Consider the following 18311-nt stretch of genomic DNA (forward strand, 5'->3'; position numbering starts at 1 on the left):
AATTCTGTATCGTACGATAGTATTTATATATATGCTGATGTTCAAAACTATGATGATATACCTCTTACTTACATCCTTTTTATTGAATGAATACTGTGCTTTTTTTTATTTAACAGACTGATCGAAATATTATGAAATATCTCTCTCGCTCTCTCTCTCTTTCTCTCTCTCTGATAGTCTCTCTCAAAACCCCCTTTTCTAAAAATAGTCAAACGGTAACAATAAAATGGGATTAAGAGAAAAGGTAAGGATGTGCTTCTATGTTTCTAGATGGTATCAATCAATTGAAAGGAAATTGATAATATGGTATATCGTGTCATTAATTGGTTTAATTATGTTTCAAATAATATTGATCGCTTATATATACTATATAACACGTGTATAAAATTATAAATCGATTTTTAGAAACATATTTCATTGTGTGAGTCTTTTTACAAAATGGTAAAAAAGTTTTTAATCAATTTAATACTTCGTTTTCTGATGTTTTGATATATATGAAAGTACGTTTTATTTCACGTATGATTAGTTTGATACTTCTATAATATAGGGAAGTGGTAAAACTATTTGCATTTGTGATGTGTATAATTAACGTTCTAAATATTTCCTGATCATCATTAACCCAGCAGATCACACACACAAAATAAAAAACCCTGGAAAATAATTTCAAGTGTGTAACGTTATAATTTCAATGACAATAAATAACAAATAAATTGCCTATGATCATGCGTAGTTAAAGATATGATTTTTAGAAGAATAAGAACATTTCGAAGGATTTGACAGAAATCAGAAAAACGAAACTTTTGTTAAATAAAATTTCTGCTATGATAAAAAAAAAATATGCAAAAAGTTGTGAGTTGGAATAATACTGTATATATGTATCGATTCTATAAAACATCTCGGGGAAGTTATAAATATATTAACTACATGTATATGCATGTCACGTCGTATGTTTTATTCGGAACAAATCGCGGAATCGGTTTATATTTTACATGCGCGTAAAGTCCGCGCTCCTCTATGACGCCATGTTGTAAACTTAGAATGTGATATCATCCACGAGTATTTCTTGTATTATCCAGAGTAAACTCGATCACAACAATGAAAATATATATATAGTGGTAAGCAAGACTGATTGGAGTTAGTTTACAGATGATGTTTACAGCGCACAAGTTCTGTGCGTAAATCGAAACCAGAGTTCAAAATCTAAAAATCCCTTATGTTAGATTTTTAACATTTTGCTCGGTTAAAATAAGGTTGGTTTTAGGTCTATACGTTTTGTCTGATCAAATATGAACATTTTTATTGAATTCTAGTTAATGTTGAACAAATTTGATGTTTATTTGAATCCATGGGATCCTTAAAACTGCCCAAATTTAATTAGTTACCTTCTGTTGTCACTGCGTAGCCTTTGTATGTGAATAGGATTTAGATAGCTTATCATAGCTATGAATGTCCTATATATGTATCATTTATAACTGTTTTCTTTGTAATTTATTTGAACATGCGTTTGTTGTATTCATGTGTAATATGCAATAGGTATGGACACAAGATCTACAACTTTCTTACAGTTTTTTCCCATAAAACCATTTCTTATACAATTAATGTAATGAAGTCTATAGACCTCTTCAAGGTAACTGTAGTACTGCCCCTTTTCTGGGCAAATGAATGTTGTTTTGTAAAATATGATGTTTAATTGTCTACCAACTAAAACTTTGGTAACTTTTTTCAAATTACCAAGTAAGAGTGCAGTACTGCAGTTTTCATGAAAGGGTCCATTAGCAAATGTTATGTAAAATAGACAATAATCTTTGCTTTATAGTACTATATATCAGTTCAATTAGGCCTCATAACTAGTAGCAGGAAGAGAATTCTTATGAAAGATCTGCTGTTAATGAATATAATTCCCACATTTAATGTGATGTGTTGTAAATAATTTGGCATATAAGCATTCTTAAAATTTAATCAGCAATCTTTCAAAATATTTTAACATACATGTACGCATCATTTGATTTTAAATGCATATTGAACATTGTTAAGCATTTTAAAAAGTGATGTTATTCATGTTAATTACGATAACTCAACTCTTCAATGACATTTAATGTAGGACTAGGGGTTTTGCAACAAAAATTTTGTTGTCTAAATGTTTTTTGTTCTTTTTTCTCAGTAGAGTTTTTAATTCAGGAGTAACAAAGAAAGAAAAATGTTTGGTGCAAAACCAACAGGATTTTCTTTTGGATCTGGCAATGGTAATAGAATATAATATATACATTGTTATATCTTAATCTTTGATCAATGTCATGTACAACTCATCTAAATTCTTCGTGCAAATTGTTTGTTCCATGAAATATTAATGATAATGGTATCAACACCTGATAAGAAGGGATGTTGTATTTAGATTTGGGATAATAGGAACAAAAAAATATAAGGAAAAATATATAATGATAATGAATAAAATTCTAACACAAAGATAATTAAAACATTTATCTCATCTTTAAGCTACATTTGGTGCAAGTTCTACAACCCCTTTTGGAGCAGGTAAGATAAACTTTTGTTTGAATCAGCTGTATTGTAAATTAAGGTGTTTTATTTTTTAATGACAGTTATTTAAATAAAATAAATTTAACCAACTTCTATCTTCCAGGGAACACATCAACATTTGGAACTGCAGGCAATAAAACATTTGGAGGAACGCCAGCATTTGGTTCCCAGACCCCAAACACAGGAGGCACCAGCTTATTTGGTCAGCAGAGCACGTCTCAGACAGCAGGCTTGTTTGGCCAGCAGAGCACAGGAGGGGCCTTTGGCAGCACCCAGTCATCAGGGTTTAGTGAGTAAATACTTATTTACATACTAAAGGAGAAATAAGAAAAAATTGCTAACAAATATTGTTTGAGTTTAACATTGTTGAGATGAATTATAATACTAATTATATTTGTGTTTCAGCATTTGGTGCTACACCTGCCACCAACCCTGGAGGCAGTATGTTTGGTCAGCAGAGCACGGCACAGACAACAGGGGGGTTGTTTGCCTCACCTGTGTCCAACACAAGTTTTGGAGCCAAAACTCCAGGATTTGGAGGTAATTTGTACATGTATTGAAAATCCAACAGTCCGAACCTGTCAAACAGTCCCAACCTAACAGATGCATTTTTATCAGTAATTTTGATATTGAATGATTATATTTTTGGTGAAGAATTTCAATTTGTTAATCATTTTTTTTTAAGGATTTGGTACGAACACTTCAACATCTGCAGGATTGTTTGGAGGAAGTCAACAAACATCAACTCTTTTTGGTAACCCAGGTGCTAGTGCAGGTAATTTTCTTAAGCAAGATTTCATTTGTTCATGTTTATTTGATTTACATGTATATGTATATATACAGCAAAGGAGAAATGTATGAATTATTGAATGAGTTTTACATTTGCTGTTACAGGTTTTGTTCAGACAGCTCCGAATGGAACGACTGTCAAGTTCAACCCTCCCACCAGCCAAGATACAATGGTCAAGAATGGAGTCAGCACAAACATCAATACACGGCATCAGTGCATCACCGCAATGAAAGAGTACCAAAGCAAAAGTCTAGAGGAGCTCCGAGTGGAAGACTATTTGTCAAATCGCAAAGGGAAACAGGCTACTACTGGGTTTGCAACCCCATCAGCTTCTGGAAGTAAGTCTCCTTTAGTTACATTGTGTTGATAAAACAGCAGTGACCACATTAATAACAGCTATATAATTAAGTAAAGATACTTTTTGACTCTAGCTAACACTAAAATTTATAACTATATGAAATTTAGTGTTTAAAATCATTGCATAAATATATGATCTAATAAATTTGTAATTAATAAGTAATAAATTGATTTCCTTGCTTTATTTCATTTATTGACATAAATGATAAGTTGAAATTAAACATTTCCTTACAGATTTTCTGAAATATCTACAGTGTATATACAATATTTACATGTGTATCTAATTATTTTTAGCATTTAATCCAACTCCAGCCTCAACTGGTACATCTTTGTTTGGACAACAGCAACAGCCACAACAGCCACAACAACAAAGTACAAGTTTATTTGGACAAAACAAACCTTTGTTTGGAGCTTCAACTGCCACCGGAACATCGGGCTTCTCTGGCTTTGGCACCACAACTTCAACTCCAAGTTTGTTTGGCCAGCCAACTCAAAATAAGGTACACATATGTAATGTAACTTGTAAACATGGCTTCCAGTACTATTTACTTGCAATTGAGAACACATGACTCTGGTTAAATTTGTGGGGAAGTGCATTTATTAACAAAGTTGTTTTTTATATTTATTGCAGCCTCTCTTTGGTTCTACACCAACTACCCAGGCTGCAGGCTTTGGGGGAACAAGTGCAGGATTTGGGGGATTTGGTGGCTTTGGAAGTACTAGCACTGCAGTGAGTATTTGTATATGTAAATGTACTACTTGATATGAAACTACCATAATATATTTAAGTATTTTGTAAACTATACAGGCTGAAATTATATAACACCTGAATTGAACATCTCATATTGTCATTTACAGGGTTCAAGTCTGTTTAACTCAAAGCCAGCATTTGGAACCACCACCACTGCGGCCAGTGGTTTTGGAGCACCTGCCAACAATTTGTTTGCCAAACCAACCACAGGACCCAGCCTCTTTGGAAGCACATCCCAGCCCACCAGCTTTGGAACGACCAGTGGATTTTCCTTTGGAAGTACTGCTGGAATAGGAGGTATTGACTAAAACTCTATGTTTATCTTGAAAATTAAACCATGTCCAATTCTTTTGATCAATGAACTTAAGATGCCTGTTATTATATAATATACACAGATAATTAAAATTACATGTATTCAATGTTAAATTACAGGAACCAGCACAGGAGGGTTTGGAGCTAAGCCTCCACCATTTGGAGGCACCAGTACCTTTAACTTAGGCCAGACTTCTGGGTTTAGCCTCAGTAAACCATTTGGTGCCAGTACAGGAATCGGCACAGGATTTGGACCAGGTAATCAGGCATTTATAAAGTTTCTGAAAATACATGATGTGATAAGAAAAAAAAGCTAATAAAATTTGTTGTCCAAAGATTTGAACTACAGGCTTGTCTATTCTTTTTTTTTTTTAATTAGGCTTTGGTATGAGTACAAGTTTGTCTCAAGGTGGCGCTTCAACTACCTTAAGCTCGTAAGTACATTTAGTGGCAAAATGAAGGATTGGAAATTTGATACTCATTCATTTGTATTCAGAAGAAATAAATTGTTTAGAACAGTTTTTGCAAGCATGCCTCTTTCTTTGACAGAGCTGCCCCTCAAGCAGCAGCAGTTCCCAATGAGATTCAAATCAAACAGCAGTTGATGGCTCTGGCTAGCTCCCCATACAGTGATTCCCCATTGTTTTGGAATCTGAAGCCAGTAAGTACCAGTTATATAATGAATTTGGCATCAAGGTGTTAAAATGACCATGTACATAATTTATCTCCATGATTTCTTGACAGATATTGAGATTTATGATTTCCATTTCAGAGTGACAAGAAAAGGGAAGAAATCTTGAAACCGACAAACCCCTCGGCCCAGAAAGCTGTTCTGTCCAATCAGTATAAAGTCAGCTCCAGACCAACAGCCAAAATGAAACCCAAATCATTGCACAACATGCTCAATGGCTCAAAGGTACGTCCAAATTTATATTACATGTGTTTGAATTAATCAACTCAGATATAGATAAAGCTTAAGTGTATGTTTATACATGTACAGGAAAATAAAATCATAAGAATTTCAAATCAGCTGACATTTAATTGATCCTATGCTATGTTTTGTAGAACCACATTTTTGAGGGCTTGGAAGATGATGACTTTAGTGGTGGAAATGAAAGCTTCATGCCAAAGAAGAGCATCAAGAAGTTGGTGATCCGAAAAGGTAGCTCCAACTCCAGTTCACCTAGCCGTGCCTCATCAGTGTTGGGAGAGTCAGAGAATCACAGTGTTAATGAAGCTGACCTCACACAGAATGGGAACTCATTGTAAGACTCAATTTGCTGTCATTAATTGATATTCTTATAGTTCAAAATAAATAGAGATACCATTTGCATGCATGAAATTCAGGGTTGATCTTCACCTATGTTTACTCACTTTCAATAAAGGCTGTCTTAAGTTCTCAATTTTTTCTTTTTTTAGCCGGGCTCTGCTGAAAGCAGAGTCCTGGCTATAGGCAGGCAAATCGCAAATGTTACTATAAATAGCACAAATAAACAAAAAACCGAACAGCGTCAAGGTAAAGCTTCCGCTATACCAAATAGTTACACAAAGAGCCACGTTTTGTCAAAAGTGTTGGCATTTTGTTTCTTTTTTTTTAATTTCTAATGAATTGTCTATCTTTTTTAGTTTTCTTATTAATAACGTGTTTTTAAAACATTACTATGCATTTTGGACACATACAATGCGCATGAATTTCCATGAACTACTTTGCTGCGCGATGAAGAAACGGGGATTGAATATATAATGCTTGTTGCAAAATTCAAGGCAGCAACTGTTGAACTTTTTAACTTCTACTAGACAGACATATTTTTTGTTTATAGCCGCTTACAAAATTTAGTCGCTCTCTGATGCTTTGCCGACATCAAAAGCATGAGAGAGAGAGAGGGAGATAGATATTTTCAGTCTTTACTACACAATATGCATAAAAAGACACACCAAAAGAGCCCGGCTTTCAGTACTTCAGTACTTTGATTTTAGCTTGCATGACAGACTAGAGAAAGAGCAGAGAATTCCTGAGGTCCACATTCCATCAAAACCTATGTCAGAAAACTTTGACGACACAATATCGCAATTGAATGTTCATAAACGAGTTCCTATAACATCTAAATCTCCGGATGACACGGATCTCAGTCTGAATCAAACAGTAGATGAAAGCATCGAGAGACCTGTAAGTTATTTCTGAATTTAAATTAATGGAACATAAACAATTTAATTTCAGTTGTTTATTTTGTACAAGTAGAAAAATATGTGCATGCATGTTTTTTAACTGGAAATGTCTTCTCACGTGAACTTTGATGGATAATGATTTTTTTTGGTAGACCACACCTCCACCACCTAACTTGGCAGGTATAGTCCTGACTCGTCCTGGGTACTACACAATACCCTCAGTGGAGGAGCTTTGTGAGCTAGTGGATGAGAATGGAGACTGTTTTGTGGATGGCTTTACTGTTGGGAGGGAGGGATACGGAAGCATATTCTTCCCCGGACAGATCAATGTAGCCAACCTCAATCTGGATGAAATTGGTAAGACAAAGTTATCGGTAAATTATGACCAAATTATAAATTAGAATTACATGTACATTGTACTTTTCATAGCTTGAAATTTGTGAGGATCCATCATTATGGTCATGACCTTTTATATTTGTACAGTGCATATTCGACGTAAGGAGGTCATCGTGTACCCAGATGATGATAACAAGCCACCCGAGGGTGAGGAGTTGAACAGGAAGGCAGAGATCACCCTAGACTGTGTGTGGCCCACAGATAAAACAACTCGATCCTACATTAAGGTCAGCTTATTAAAGGAGTGGTCGTTCAGATAATGATGCTATATGTACATGCGAATAACATGGATTTAAGGTCAAGATCTAGTAAATGAAAGGTGCCTACAGATTTATGAAATTCAAGATATAAATTCTTTACATTATGCTTTATAACAATATCTTTGTTTCATTGGGTGTACTGGGGCTTAAATTTTTAGTATACATGATGAAAATTCATGTTTTAAACAACCGTTTTCTATGAAATATGAAGGATAAAAGTAACAAATCTTGGAGATTTGTCAATTTTTGACTAATGAAATATATCTAGACTGCCTACAGTCTCTCCAAAAACGGCATTATACAAGCTCTTGACCTCTTTAAAATGATGTCAAATTGAGTATAGGTACCGGGATTACTTTTCCCATGATTGAATATAGAATGTCAAAATATTGTTTAATTTTCTACATAATTCCTTTAAAGCCGTAAAATACGGGAAAAGATTCATCAAATCAATTACCGGTATGAAGTCATAATGGTTCTAGCACCAAAATGACAGTCTGGAATCATTTACGAGATCTTGACCTTAAATAAATTAAAAAGTATTTTAATCTTACGGCTTGTTTATTTTCTTCATTATAGGATCCAGAGAGATTAAAGACCTTAGGATACCATGAGAAAATGGAAGAAATTACAGCTCGCATTGGTGGCAGGTTCTTGGACTATCGACCAGAAACTGGCTCATGGGTGTTTGAGGTACTGTGGGAAAGAAATTTCCTAAACTTTATAATGAAATCTTGTTTCTGATTAAATTTTTTCGGGTTTTTGTTTCATGCTTTTTAGATGAAATGTCATGAAAATGTACATGTATTTGTAAAATTGAATGAATTTTTCCATTATTTTTTTTTTTATATAGGTGAAACATTTTACAAAGTATGGTTTGGAGGAGAGTGACGAGGAAGACTTGTCTGCCCTTGCTCAAATGAAGGCAACGAGTCAGGTTAGTACCTCCTCATACTAAAGAGTTCTCCACCCCACAGGACCAGTGGATCCACCCACAATGGATGGTTATCTCTGGATCTCGGGGGAAAATATTTTAATGGACAGAAATTTGGAATACCAAAGTCTTTGTGTGTTTTGTGAATAAAAACCGTTGAACTTCTGCATACTTGTAATTAAAATGTCATGTAGTTGAGCTTATGCCACAAAGGTCATGAAATATGCATTAACATTGTGACACATTTTGCAAATTTTCTTAATTTATTGAGTAAACTGTCATTATTGTTGTAAATATTTTGACTCATATCAGAGGGCAGTATTGTTGGTTTAAAAAAATGTTATAATTTCGTGTTTGTCAAGTATTCCCGAATGTTAGATGTTAATCATTATAAGCACCACTTTTACATATATAACACATTATGATTCATACTGTGATGTACATGGATGAATGCTACTGTATACCACTTGCTTTGATGTGATTTATTATTCAGTTTTGTAAATATTTTTAACTGACTGCATCAGTCTTTGTTAATAAATATAATTGATGCAAGAAGTAGATTGTCATAAAAATCTTGTATATTTTACTGAGTTTTAATGATAATGTCTTTCATTGGGGTTTTTTTTTCACTGCTTGTGAGATTAACTTGTACATACACTGTTGATGTTATGTCAGTATAATGTATTTCTATTACGTTTATGTATTTGTGGATTCATCAATTCTTTTTCTTTTGAAAATAATGTAATATTAGTTAAAAGGTTCGTTGTCATTTAGAAATTAATTGATGAATCTACATACATTTATATAGTATTTCTGATATATTTTTTCTTAAATCCCTTAACAGTATTTTATGTGTTTTAAATACTGAATTTTTATCTATAAAGAACATTTTGTTTAAGTTAAAACTGTTATGGGATTTAAAACATGAATGTTAATGTACTATTTTTAATTTGCTTTTTGAAATAACTTGGAAATAAGTCAATAAACATGGATATAAAATCAGTTGAGGAATTTTGTTTCCTTTTCGTGGTACATAGAGGTTAAAATATCATGCTATATGTCATATTATAAATGACATTGAAAGTGACGTCACCTACAGAAAAACATGCTGAAAAATGAAGATCCTAGGAAGACACCTACCTGATGATACTTTATAGATATACAACTGATTTTTTTAAACAGCAAAATAATTGAGTTGGCTAGATGGTTAATATAAGTCAAATGACGGGTATGTTTGGTAAATGCAGTGATTTTTTAAGGCCTTGAGGCTATCGGGTTAAAGCTGCAAGACCAGGTCTTGTCAAATTGGATGTTACAAGTAGAGCAAAAATCCTGTACAAAGAACCAGGATATTCCAAGTGTAGAAGATTTTTCTGATTTTATGTAACTCTATTTGCATGTACTTAATAATTTTGCTAAAGTAAAATGTTTTATAAACAGTTTTATATGTAAATGTACGCTGTAAATATGATAATTATTATGTTACACTTGTATTAAAGGTTTTCACCATGCAAACAACTTTTGTGAAAATGATTTTTTCTATGAATTGTACATTGAAGTTTTATATATATGCATCAATGTAAAGAACATTTACTAAATTTGTACCGATACTTTATATTGTTTGGCAATGAAAACAACTCCATTGATGAATTCTTTGCAATACTTAATTCAATATGTGTATTACATATACTATGTCAATGGGTTACATATCATTTATTGGTTAGATTTTCAGTTACAAAATAAAGCGAATATTTTTACTAGCTTTGTATTGTAAATTTGTAATTAATCTTAACAGAAATTGCAAAAGACGATTAAGTCTGGACCTACATTGGAAGGGGAGAGGAAACCTCCTGCATCCTCGGTGAGAGAAGCACCTGCTCCACAGCCCCAGGACACGGCTGTACCTATGACAGACGATGATATCGAGGGTCTCCCTGATATATCACAGGAGACGGCCCCCGATAGCATGGTTGAGGACTACTCAGGTACAACTAGTGCAACAAGGGTGGGGCTTGAAGAAAATTATAATATATACAGTACATAGTTTCATGCTTTGGATGTGTGTGAATATTGCTATAGAACAGGAAAATTGTGAGGAACACATACCGGTATAATCAGTATAGCATAATATCAACATATTTAGGTGAGGGATACGAGGAGGAGATGGAGGAGCAGCCTTCCTCCCATCGCCTCGCCCAGAGTATGGGAGTCAGTGCCCAGAACATGCAGGTCATGAAGGCCTCCTTCTTCCACGAGGAGGATGTACCACAGCAGCCAGGTAAAGTACCGGGTTACATTGGTTCTAATTAAAAAGAAAGAACTGGTGTATGTCTTCCATGTGTACAACCGGTTAAACAACTGGTACATAGTTTATACATCATTACACTATACCATATTGTAAATTATGTTAACAAATTCTTATAAAAAACAAGCTATTTTGACTTTGACATTTCCATATAAACAATTAACTGAACAAATGAAACATAAGTCATTCATGTATTGTACCATACTATTTTGTAAATTATATGCTTACACACTGTTATGAACACCCTATTTCATTATAATTTGCTGATTTGATATCTGCAGTATACATGTTTATTAATGGTAGGCTGATGCATGTACATTACTCGGTGTGTGTAATGTAGGATTGTTGTTTTGACAGATGTATTGAGTTCAACTCGTCTAGAGGGAAAGCGAGGACCAAGCATGTTTAGTTCTGCCTACAAGAATTCTTTTATGTCGCCTGTAAAGCTTTCCAGTGTTCCAAAAAGTGCCAATATTGAAAAAGAAAGGGGTAGGTTTTTAAAATTAAGACATTTAAATTTTTACAGTCTGTATTAAAAAAAATTGAGAAGTGGTCGACAGTGGCTGTATGTGAAAAGGTATGCTTGGACACTTGGTGAGTTTTCTCTGGGTACTCCGTCTTTCTCCCAAATAATATTCCCTTCAGGCTAACATCCATGCCAGTGAGAGATATTTATATAAGTTGTAAAACTTGTTTATTAATCGCTGTGAAATAAATAAGTTTAGTTTTTTGAGAATTTTTTTAATATGGAGTAAATTTTGTCTTTTATAATGTCAGGGAGGATAGATGTAAGAGTTAATGCTTTTGAATAACAAATGTAAGTTTCTTAGATATGAAACTTGACTAACACTTCTATGCGATTGATATTTACCGGTATACATGTATTAACATTAGTGTTCGGTTTAAACCAGATATTGAATTAAAATTGAGTTTTTGGAAACTACAGGAGCTTTTCCCCCTCGGATAGTGACTCCCGAGCCAATCCGGCCGGTTAAGTCTAAATATCAGATGCCTCCAGTGGATGAACACCAGCCCATTCCAAGCGGGATGAAGTCAGATGATCTTCCTCGAAGGATTGTTGGATCACGGATAGCAAGGGCTATCCCAGAGTTCAACAAATCCAACATGTATGATAAGCAGAATGTGATCTGGGATGCAGGTCTAATCCATGGGCGGTCATTCCGTGTAGGGTGGGGCCCAGGGTGGACACTTGCTCATGCTGGGTTAACTGTCACTGACAGAAGCACAGGTAAAATATGATAGTTTTATATTCTTAGAAAAATTTGTTGTGATTTTGTTGTTAAATAAGATTCTGTCAAAAGCATAAGATCATAAGATCATCCTTTTCATGCAATTTGCATAAAGTACGTACAAGTATTTTGGTTTCTGTGTATTTTTAGGAGCAGAAGAAACTTCTTTCTCCATGTTATCAGGTTCAAGAAAAAGGAAAATTGGCCAAACAAATTGGAATGTTGCTCTAGAGAAGCTAAATGCGACATCTTACTTCCAACCAGATGACCCAATAGTAGTGGTAAGATATGTTATCCTTTCTCTTTGCTGACATACACTTCGTTGAAAATAATTGGGTTATTCTGATATACATAAAAGGATATAAAGTTACAGCCAAAGCTATCTACACTAAGAAATGGATGTGTAATACTGTGGAATCATTTAATTTCGTGGGGGCCAATTTTTGTGGACTGTCAGTATTTTGCTTATTTGTGGGTATGTAATTTTGTGGATTAGTCGGTTTTCAGTTTCAGTATGAAAACTAAATCTATTATCATTAGTTTTCGTCAAGGGTGTAAATTCGCGTGTGAGGGTTACCCATGAATATTGAGCCACCACGAATTCTAATGATTCCACAGTAACTATACATGTATTTTGTTTCAGCGTAACCACGAAGAGTTGCTGTCCATTCAGCTGGAACATGCAGGGAGAGATGTGGAGGAGGGGTGTCCTGTCTTTGCCCCCAGGGATGGGGAGGTGTCCCTACAGCACATAGTGGAGCGCATCAAGCAGGACAAAAACGATACAGGTAAAGGGACATAACTGCTGCAAAGCTCTATCTGCTATTCTGGTTCTTCAATACAAGGACCAGGAAACCTTATTAACTTATGCAGTGGATATAAATGTGTACATACATTGTACTTCACATTATTTGCATGAATAATTTCTATTAGCTGTTTGGACTAATGTCCTAAAAAAAATTCAGATTTTTTACCCATTACAATAGGTTAAAGGGGCATGGTCACGATTTGGGTCAAATTTTATTTTTCTGTTTTTGTTATTTGCAATGCTTTAAGAATGCATTTCTAATGATCAAATGAAATTTGGGTGCCAGTCGTTGAGTTTTAAGCAAGATACAGGGCTTGCAATTCTTCGTCATGTAAACAAGGCTTGTGCCCTGTTTTTGTTTACATAGGTTCGATATACCAGTAAAAAATCTTTTTAAAGCTGGTTTGTCTATCTTATTATTCATTTTAAACATAAATAAACAGTTCGTTACGATTAACACATTTATTTTAGGTCTTAAACTGGAATTTTTACTTCAACATTCAAAATGTAAACAAACGCTTTGTTTACTTGCTTATGACTCATCAAATGACACTCAAATTTTGGTTGCCTATTAAAAATGCCTTACTGGAGCATTGTAAACGTTAAAATCGAAAAAATAATTTTTGACCAAAATCATGACCATGCCCCTTTAAGTGCTTGTATGCAGTGTTTTGTTTTTTCCAGAGGGACATCCAGACCATGCCAGTGTTAGCTACGCAGAAACAATCTGGAACCTGTGTGCTGCTTTGTTTGGAACGCTACCAGGTAGGTATTAAGATTTATTGAGTTACATATGTAGGTATTGCCAGTTTTCATGATTGACATAAACAGTTAACATTTGAATTACATGGAAGTTTGCATTGTGTTTCAGATGACATTGTGAATAACTATGAGCTACAGAATGCTAGGAGAGAGGCAGTTTCTAGGTGGCTTTCTTCTACAGCCAGGGACAAAATCCAAAAAGAGATTCATGAAGCCAAATACAAGGTCTGGATATTTCTGTTTGAATTGATAAAAAATTGTGTGCTAATGTAAATGATTTAGATGTTTTGTCTCCTATATACCTGTGCAATTTTTTTTTATTATTCATTGCAGGGAAAGAATCACCTGCCTGCTTTATTTGCTCACCTGACAGGTAGACAGGTAGCAGCAGCCTGCAGCCTGTCCCAGAAGAGTGGGGACACACGGCTGGCATTGGTCCTCTCACAGTGCATGGGTAGTCCCTATCCCAAACATTTACTGGATATGCAGCTCAATGAATGGGCCGAGTTAGGGGTGAGTAATCGCATTGTCAGCATATGCTACATGTGATTTAATGAAAAATGTACAGTTGTTATAAAGAATGTGAGATGTATTCTGATACAGCCTTCTGTTTGATAGGCCTACAAGTTTATAGAGGAGCTGAGACTAAAGCTGTACGTTCTCCTTGCTGGTCGTATGGTGTGGCAGACTCCTCAATCTGTCGTCAACACTTGTATGGACTTGGACTGGAAGAGGGCTTTTGCACTTCATTTATGGTGTGTTATTAATTTAAAGTGTACTTGAAGGTTCAATTTTTTTGCGCCATTTTTTAACAGATTTATGCTTTCATATAGGTATGTGTGTGTATTCTGTGAGATGAATGTGAACATTTTAGGTACATGTGCCCTCCAACTGCACCAGCCCAGATCACCAAAGCTCTGGAGGAGTATGAAATGGGTTGTAGTGGAGATTCACCCTTGGGGATGTATTGTAGCCCTCCATTGCCACCATATCTAGAGGAGGATCAAATGGGGGACACAGAAAATATCCGAGATACTGCATACCATTTGCTCAAGTTATACTCGGAAAGGACCTATGCCCTTGAAAGTCTTTTTAATCCTAGATCTTCAACTGCAAATCACATGGACTATAGACTCAGGTTTGTTGGTGAAATTTTAGACTGATATGAATGATATTTTGTACAGTGTGGTCATGAGATATAAAACCACTTGGTATAAATGATAGATAAACTTTTTGCTGATGATTTATTTTCCAATATAGTTTTATATTTTGTGAACTCATGTTTGTTACTTTATATATGCTTTAAATCTGTGTATGGTTTTATGTTGTTAATGTTCCTGATTATGATGATGTGGTAATTGTCAATAATTAAAGTGAATTGAATTAAGATTTGGCTGCTTGTTGTAGCTGGCACCTGCTGCAGGTACTCCAGTCAGTGCAGGCCCAGTATCGCCATCTGTCGGCCTACAACACCACCTGTCTACACCTCAGCTTCGCCGCTCAGCTCGAGTCCATAGAAATGTGGGAGTGGGCGGTCTTTGTAGTCCTACATCTGGAAGACAGAAGAAGGTGAGAGAAAAAGCATTTACACTTTGTTCAAATATCTGCTGATATTTTAAGGATAAAAAAATCTATTGAATTGGGATGACTGATATAATGAAAAGTACTCATTTTAAAATTGTTATGTTTATTCTCTTGCCTCTTCATGTTTCTTTAACATTTTGTAATTTGATTTTTTTTCTGTAGTCGAGAGTGGAGGACGCGAGATCTGTTACACAGATATGTCTCGGTAGAGGAAGAGTTCAATGAACAGGAAGTCTTTGTCAGAGAAAAGCTTGGTATACCAGTCGAATGGATTCACTACGCAAAGGTTAGAATCTTATAAAGTTATAAACAGCCGTCAAATCTGCTGTAGATGTGCCTACAAATAATGAAGAGGTGACATTTTGCAATGTGTTCATTTATAGTTTTAATGTAAACACTGAATTCAAAATATATGATTTGTTTCAAAGGCTCTGAAAGCTCGGAATGATAGAAATCACCATGCTGAAGCCGTTCACTTGCTGAACTCAAAGCGATGGAATGAGTGTCATAAAGTCTTGCTGTGCCATTTGTCATCAGATGCCATTATTAATGGTGAGTAGGAATTCATCCTTCCTTTAACTAATGTTTCAACAAAAAAACTGATACTTCAGTGTAAGTTATTAAGGTTATATAGTTAGCATTTTTAACTTGATTAGTAGAGTTATAGCTAAATGGGAGGTTTTTTTTTTACTTGTAGAAAATCATGGCTACCTGCATCGATTTCTGGTGGAGTTGGCCCCACATGACAGGTGTAAGCAGATCGTGGACTGGTCTGCTGGGGGTCAGGTGTTGCTGGATTACATCACACTGGTCAGCAAACTGGAACAAATAAAACTAGACATCGAGAGAAATGAGGTAAAACTCAAGTCACGTACTATTGATTTTCTTTTCCTAAGGTCACTTGCAGCTAATTATAAATATGTGTGTACATGTATATGATTTACTATCTTTATTTTAGCAGGGAAGAGGTGTAGCTGTTGATAGTTTACGGACAGACATTACATCATTATGTGACAGAATATCTAATTTACCTTGTTACCAATCCAGAGACAGGTAAGTTATATACATGTACTTGTAGTTGACTTACAAGTCAAAGTCAGTGACAGTCATTCCCCACGATTAAATTTACTACTAATATATTCATATTTTGAATGTTTGCCAATACTGGTATATTTAAATCTGTGCTTGTAATGTCTTATTTCTCAAATTTCTCTAAACTCAAACAATTTTAAATATGAAATAATTATGAAAATGAAATGACAGAAATATTTCAAAACTATTACAAAGTAATTTGTTTCAAGCTTTGTTGCATTGTACATGTACATTATCTTTCCCATGGTATCAAGAATTTCTAAAAAATGTTGTTTACAGAGACAAATGAATTGAAATGAAGATTTGAGGTGTATTTTGTAGGCTGTGCCAGTCAGAGATATCTAAGAGACTGTCTGTTCTCTTCCACACCATTCTTAATTTACAAGGAGATCAAGACCTCTCTGTCAGGTAAACGCCTACATATTGTCTTTTTTAACCGGGTTTTCTAATGGAAAAATCCAGTTATTAAAATGGTGAAAATGGCGGGCGGCTGCCAAAAGGGTACCCTCATTGTACGGATAACTCCTCCTACAGTTTTCAAGATAGGAAGTTGTTCTTTTGCAGATTAATTGTACATATATATATATCAGAGGTGTGCATATTGCTAGGATTTTGATTTCCGATAATTTATGGGGGAAAAAAACCAGCTTTTGAACTTAGTCATTTTTTCGCAAAATATTGCATATAGGGTACTCCATTTCACTGGATACGAGTTGACATGGATTATGGATACATTTCACATAAATGAAAACCTGGTTTGCTGTCACATTGACAGCTTTTCACTTGTTTTGTAACATAATTGGTGTAAAAATTAGCATATCCTGTACATCTTGATCTGTATACTGGGTTAATTTTGCTGTGCATTTTTTTTTTGCCCTTCAACATCATCAAACGTTTTCATCCAAACAGTTTCATTCTAAATTCACCCGAACATGGTTAGAAATATAAACACTATCTAATTTACACAGTTATTTATAAAATGTTTTGATTTCGCCCAGTTTTAAATTTGCCTGCTGACATCAAGAGCAAAGGGGGTGAAAATGAAACTCAAATATCTCCCTTTATACAGTATCCTGCAATAAACTTATTGCCAGTAAATGAATATAGTTATAAGCTTATTTTTTTTAACAGATTAATGGCACCCTACATAGGACAGTTACCAATGCCAGAAGATTACAGACTGCAGGAACTGAGTAGTTTGACTCGCAATTTCTCAGCCAGTTATTTAAGGCTATAAACTGAAAAGAAAGACTTTTAAGTAATTTAAACAGTCAAACTCATCTTGAATCTATGTGCAAACTGTACTCCAAAGGGATGAATGCCTGTTCTTTGTATGAGAACATGTGCTGTTGCAGATTTTATCAATTCCCCTATGTTCAGAATGTTTGTTCATTGAAGGTATAGAAGAATTGAGTGTCAAGTGTTGTGGAAATGGGAGAGAAGTGATATTGTTTATGAGAAATAGGGAGAATTACCGGTACTCATGACTTTCAAAATGTCAATGGAAATTGAAAGCACTTCATTAAATCACAGAACAGCTGAATGTTGTGAATATTTACATGTATGAACGTTATTGTTTGTATTGATAAAATAAAAAAAAATGAATGAAATTCTTTTGATGGATTTTTCTTTTAGCTTATCAGTTTTAGTTATAATCTAGGGTTTAAATATATAATGAGAATGAAAAGGAAGTGTAGGAAGCTTAATTTTTCAAGCCATGTCTGCTATTTGGGTTCACGTTTAACATACAAAATTTATATCTGTGTATTTTTTCTATTTCATAAATACCCAGTTGCAAATTCTGTCGACTTTTAAGCAGAGCACAGAAAAACACCTGGAATGCATTGCTATGCTAGAATACAAAATGGAATCAGTTCCCATCACTTTTAATATTGGCTAAACAACAGTGAATTTCTCCTCTGTGGTACATACTTATTTAGGCTATACAATTTAATGAATTTAAGCATACGTATCAACAAATGATACAGAGACCTGCTTTAATATATATA

At 34.6% G+C, this 18311-nt stretch overlaps 1 protein-coding gene across 5 annotated transcripts; it reads left to right on the forward strand.

Annotated features, from left to right (window-relative positions):
• Positions 1 to 224: 224 nt before the first annotated feature.
• On the forward strand, positions 225 to 17916 carry LOC128192012 (nuclear pore complex protein Nup98-Nup96-like). 5 transcript variants are annotated; one of them, XM_052864400.1, is made up of 38 exons: positions 225 to 244; positions 2162 to 2243; positions 2494 to 2532; positions 2639 to 2824; positions 2941 to 3075; positions 3221 to 3310; positions 3430 to 3663; positions 3977 to 4182; positions 4314 to 4412; positions 4541 to 4730; positions 4866 to 5003; positions 5125 to 5179; positions 5295 to 5406; positions 5518 to 5661; positions 5811 to 6010; positions 6723 to 6912; positions 7064 to 7268; positions 7395 to 7534; positions 8147 to 8260; positions 8421 to 8504; positions 10297 to 10486; positions 10645 to 10779; positions 11164 to 11295; positions 11753 to 12055; positions 12207 to 12337; positions 12700 to 12844; positions 13549 to 13629; positions 13736 to 13851; positions 13960 to 14139; positions 14245 to 14381; positions 14501 to 14764; positions 15034 to 15195; positions 15373 to 15496; positions 15639 to 15762; positions 15908 to 16065; positions 16169 to 16263; positions 16624 to 16710; positions 17434 to 17916. In XM_052864400.1, exons 2-38 carry the CDS (start codon positions 2198 to 2200, stop codon positions 17537 to 17539), a joined length of 5277 nt encoding a protein of 1758 aa, XP_052720360.1. In that variant the 5' UTR covers positions 225 to 244; positions 2162 to 2197; the 3' UTR covers positions 17540 to 17916. The 5 variants fall into 5 exon arrangements, with proteins under 5 accessions (XP_052720360.1, XP_052720358.1, XP_052720363.1 ...); XM_052864398.1 differs by lacking the exon at positions 225 to 244 and adding an exon at positions 991 to 1115; XM_052864403.1 differs by lacking the exon at positions 225 to 244 and adding an exon at positions 991 to 1115 and having other exon boundaries at positions 16172 to 16263.
• The last annotated feature ends 395 nt before the right edge of the window (positions 17917 to 18311 follow it).

Source organism: Crassostrea angulata, chromosome 7 (assembly GCF_025612915.1).
Source record: "Crassostrea angulata isolate pt1a10 chromosome 7, ASM2561291v2, whole genome shotgun sequence".
NCBI lineage: Eukaryota > Metazoa > Mollusca > Bivalvia > Ostreida > Ostreidae > Magallana > Magallana angulata.

Excerpts from the sequence above, each read along its gene's own strand:
- LOC128192012 (XM_052864400.1), top strand. The coding sequence starts at position 2,198 with ATGTTTGGTGCAAAACCAACAGGATTTTCTTTTGGATCTGGCAATG. Across the intron at positions 8,505-10,296 it reads AAATGAAGGCAACGAGTCAG|AAATTGCAAAAGACGATTAA; the intron begins GTTAGTACCTCC and ends TAATCTTAACAG. Across the intron at positions 14,140-14,244 it reads ATGAATGGGCCGAGTTAGGG|GCCTACAAGTTTATAGAGGA; the intron begins GTGAGTAATCGC and ends TCTGTTTGATAG.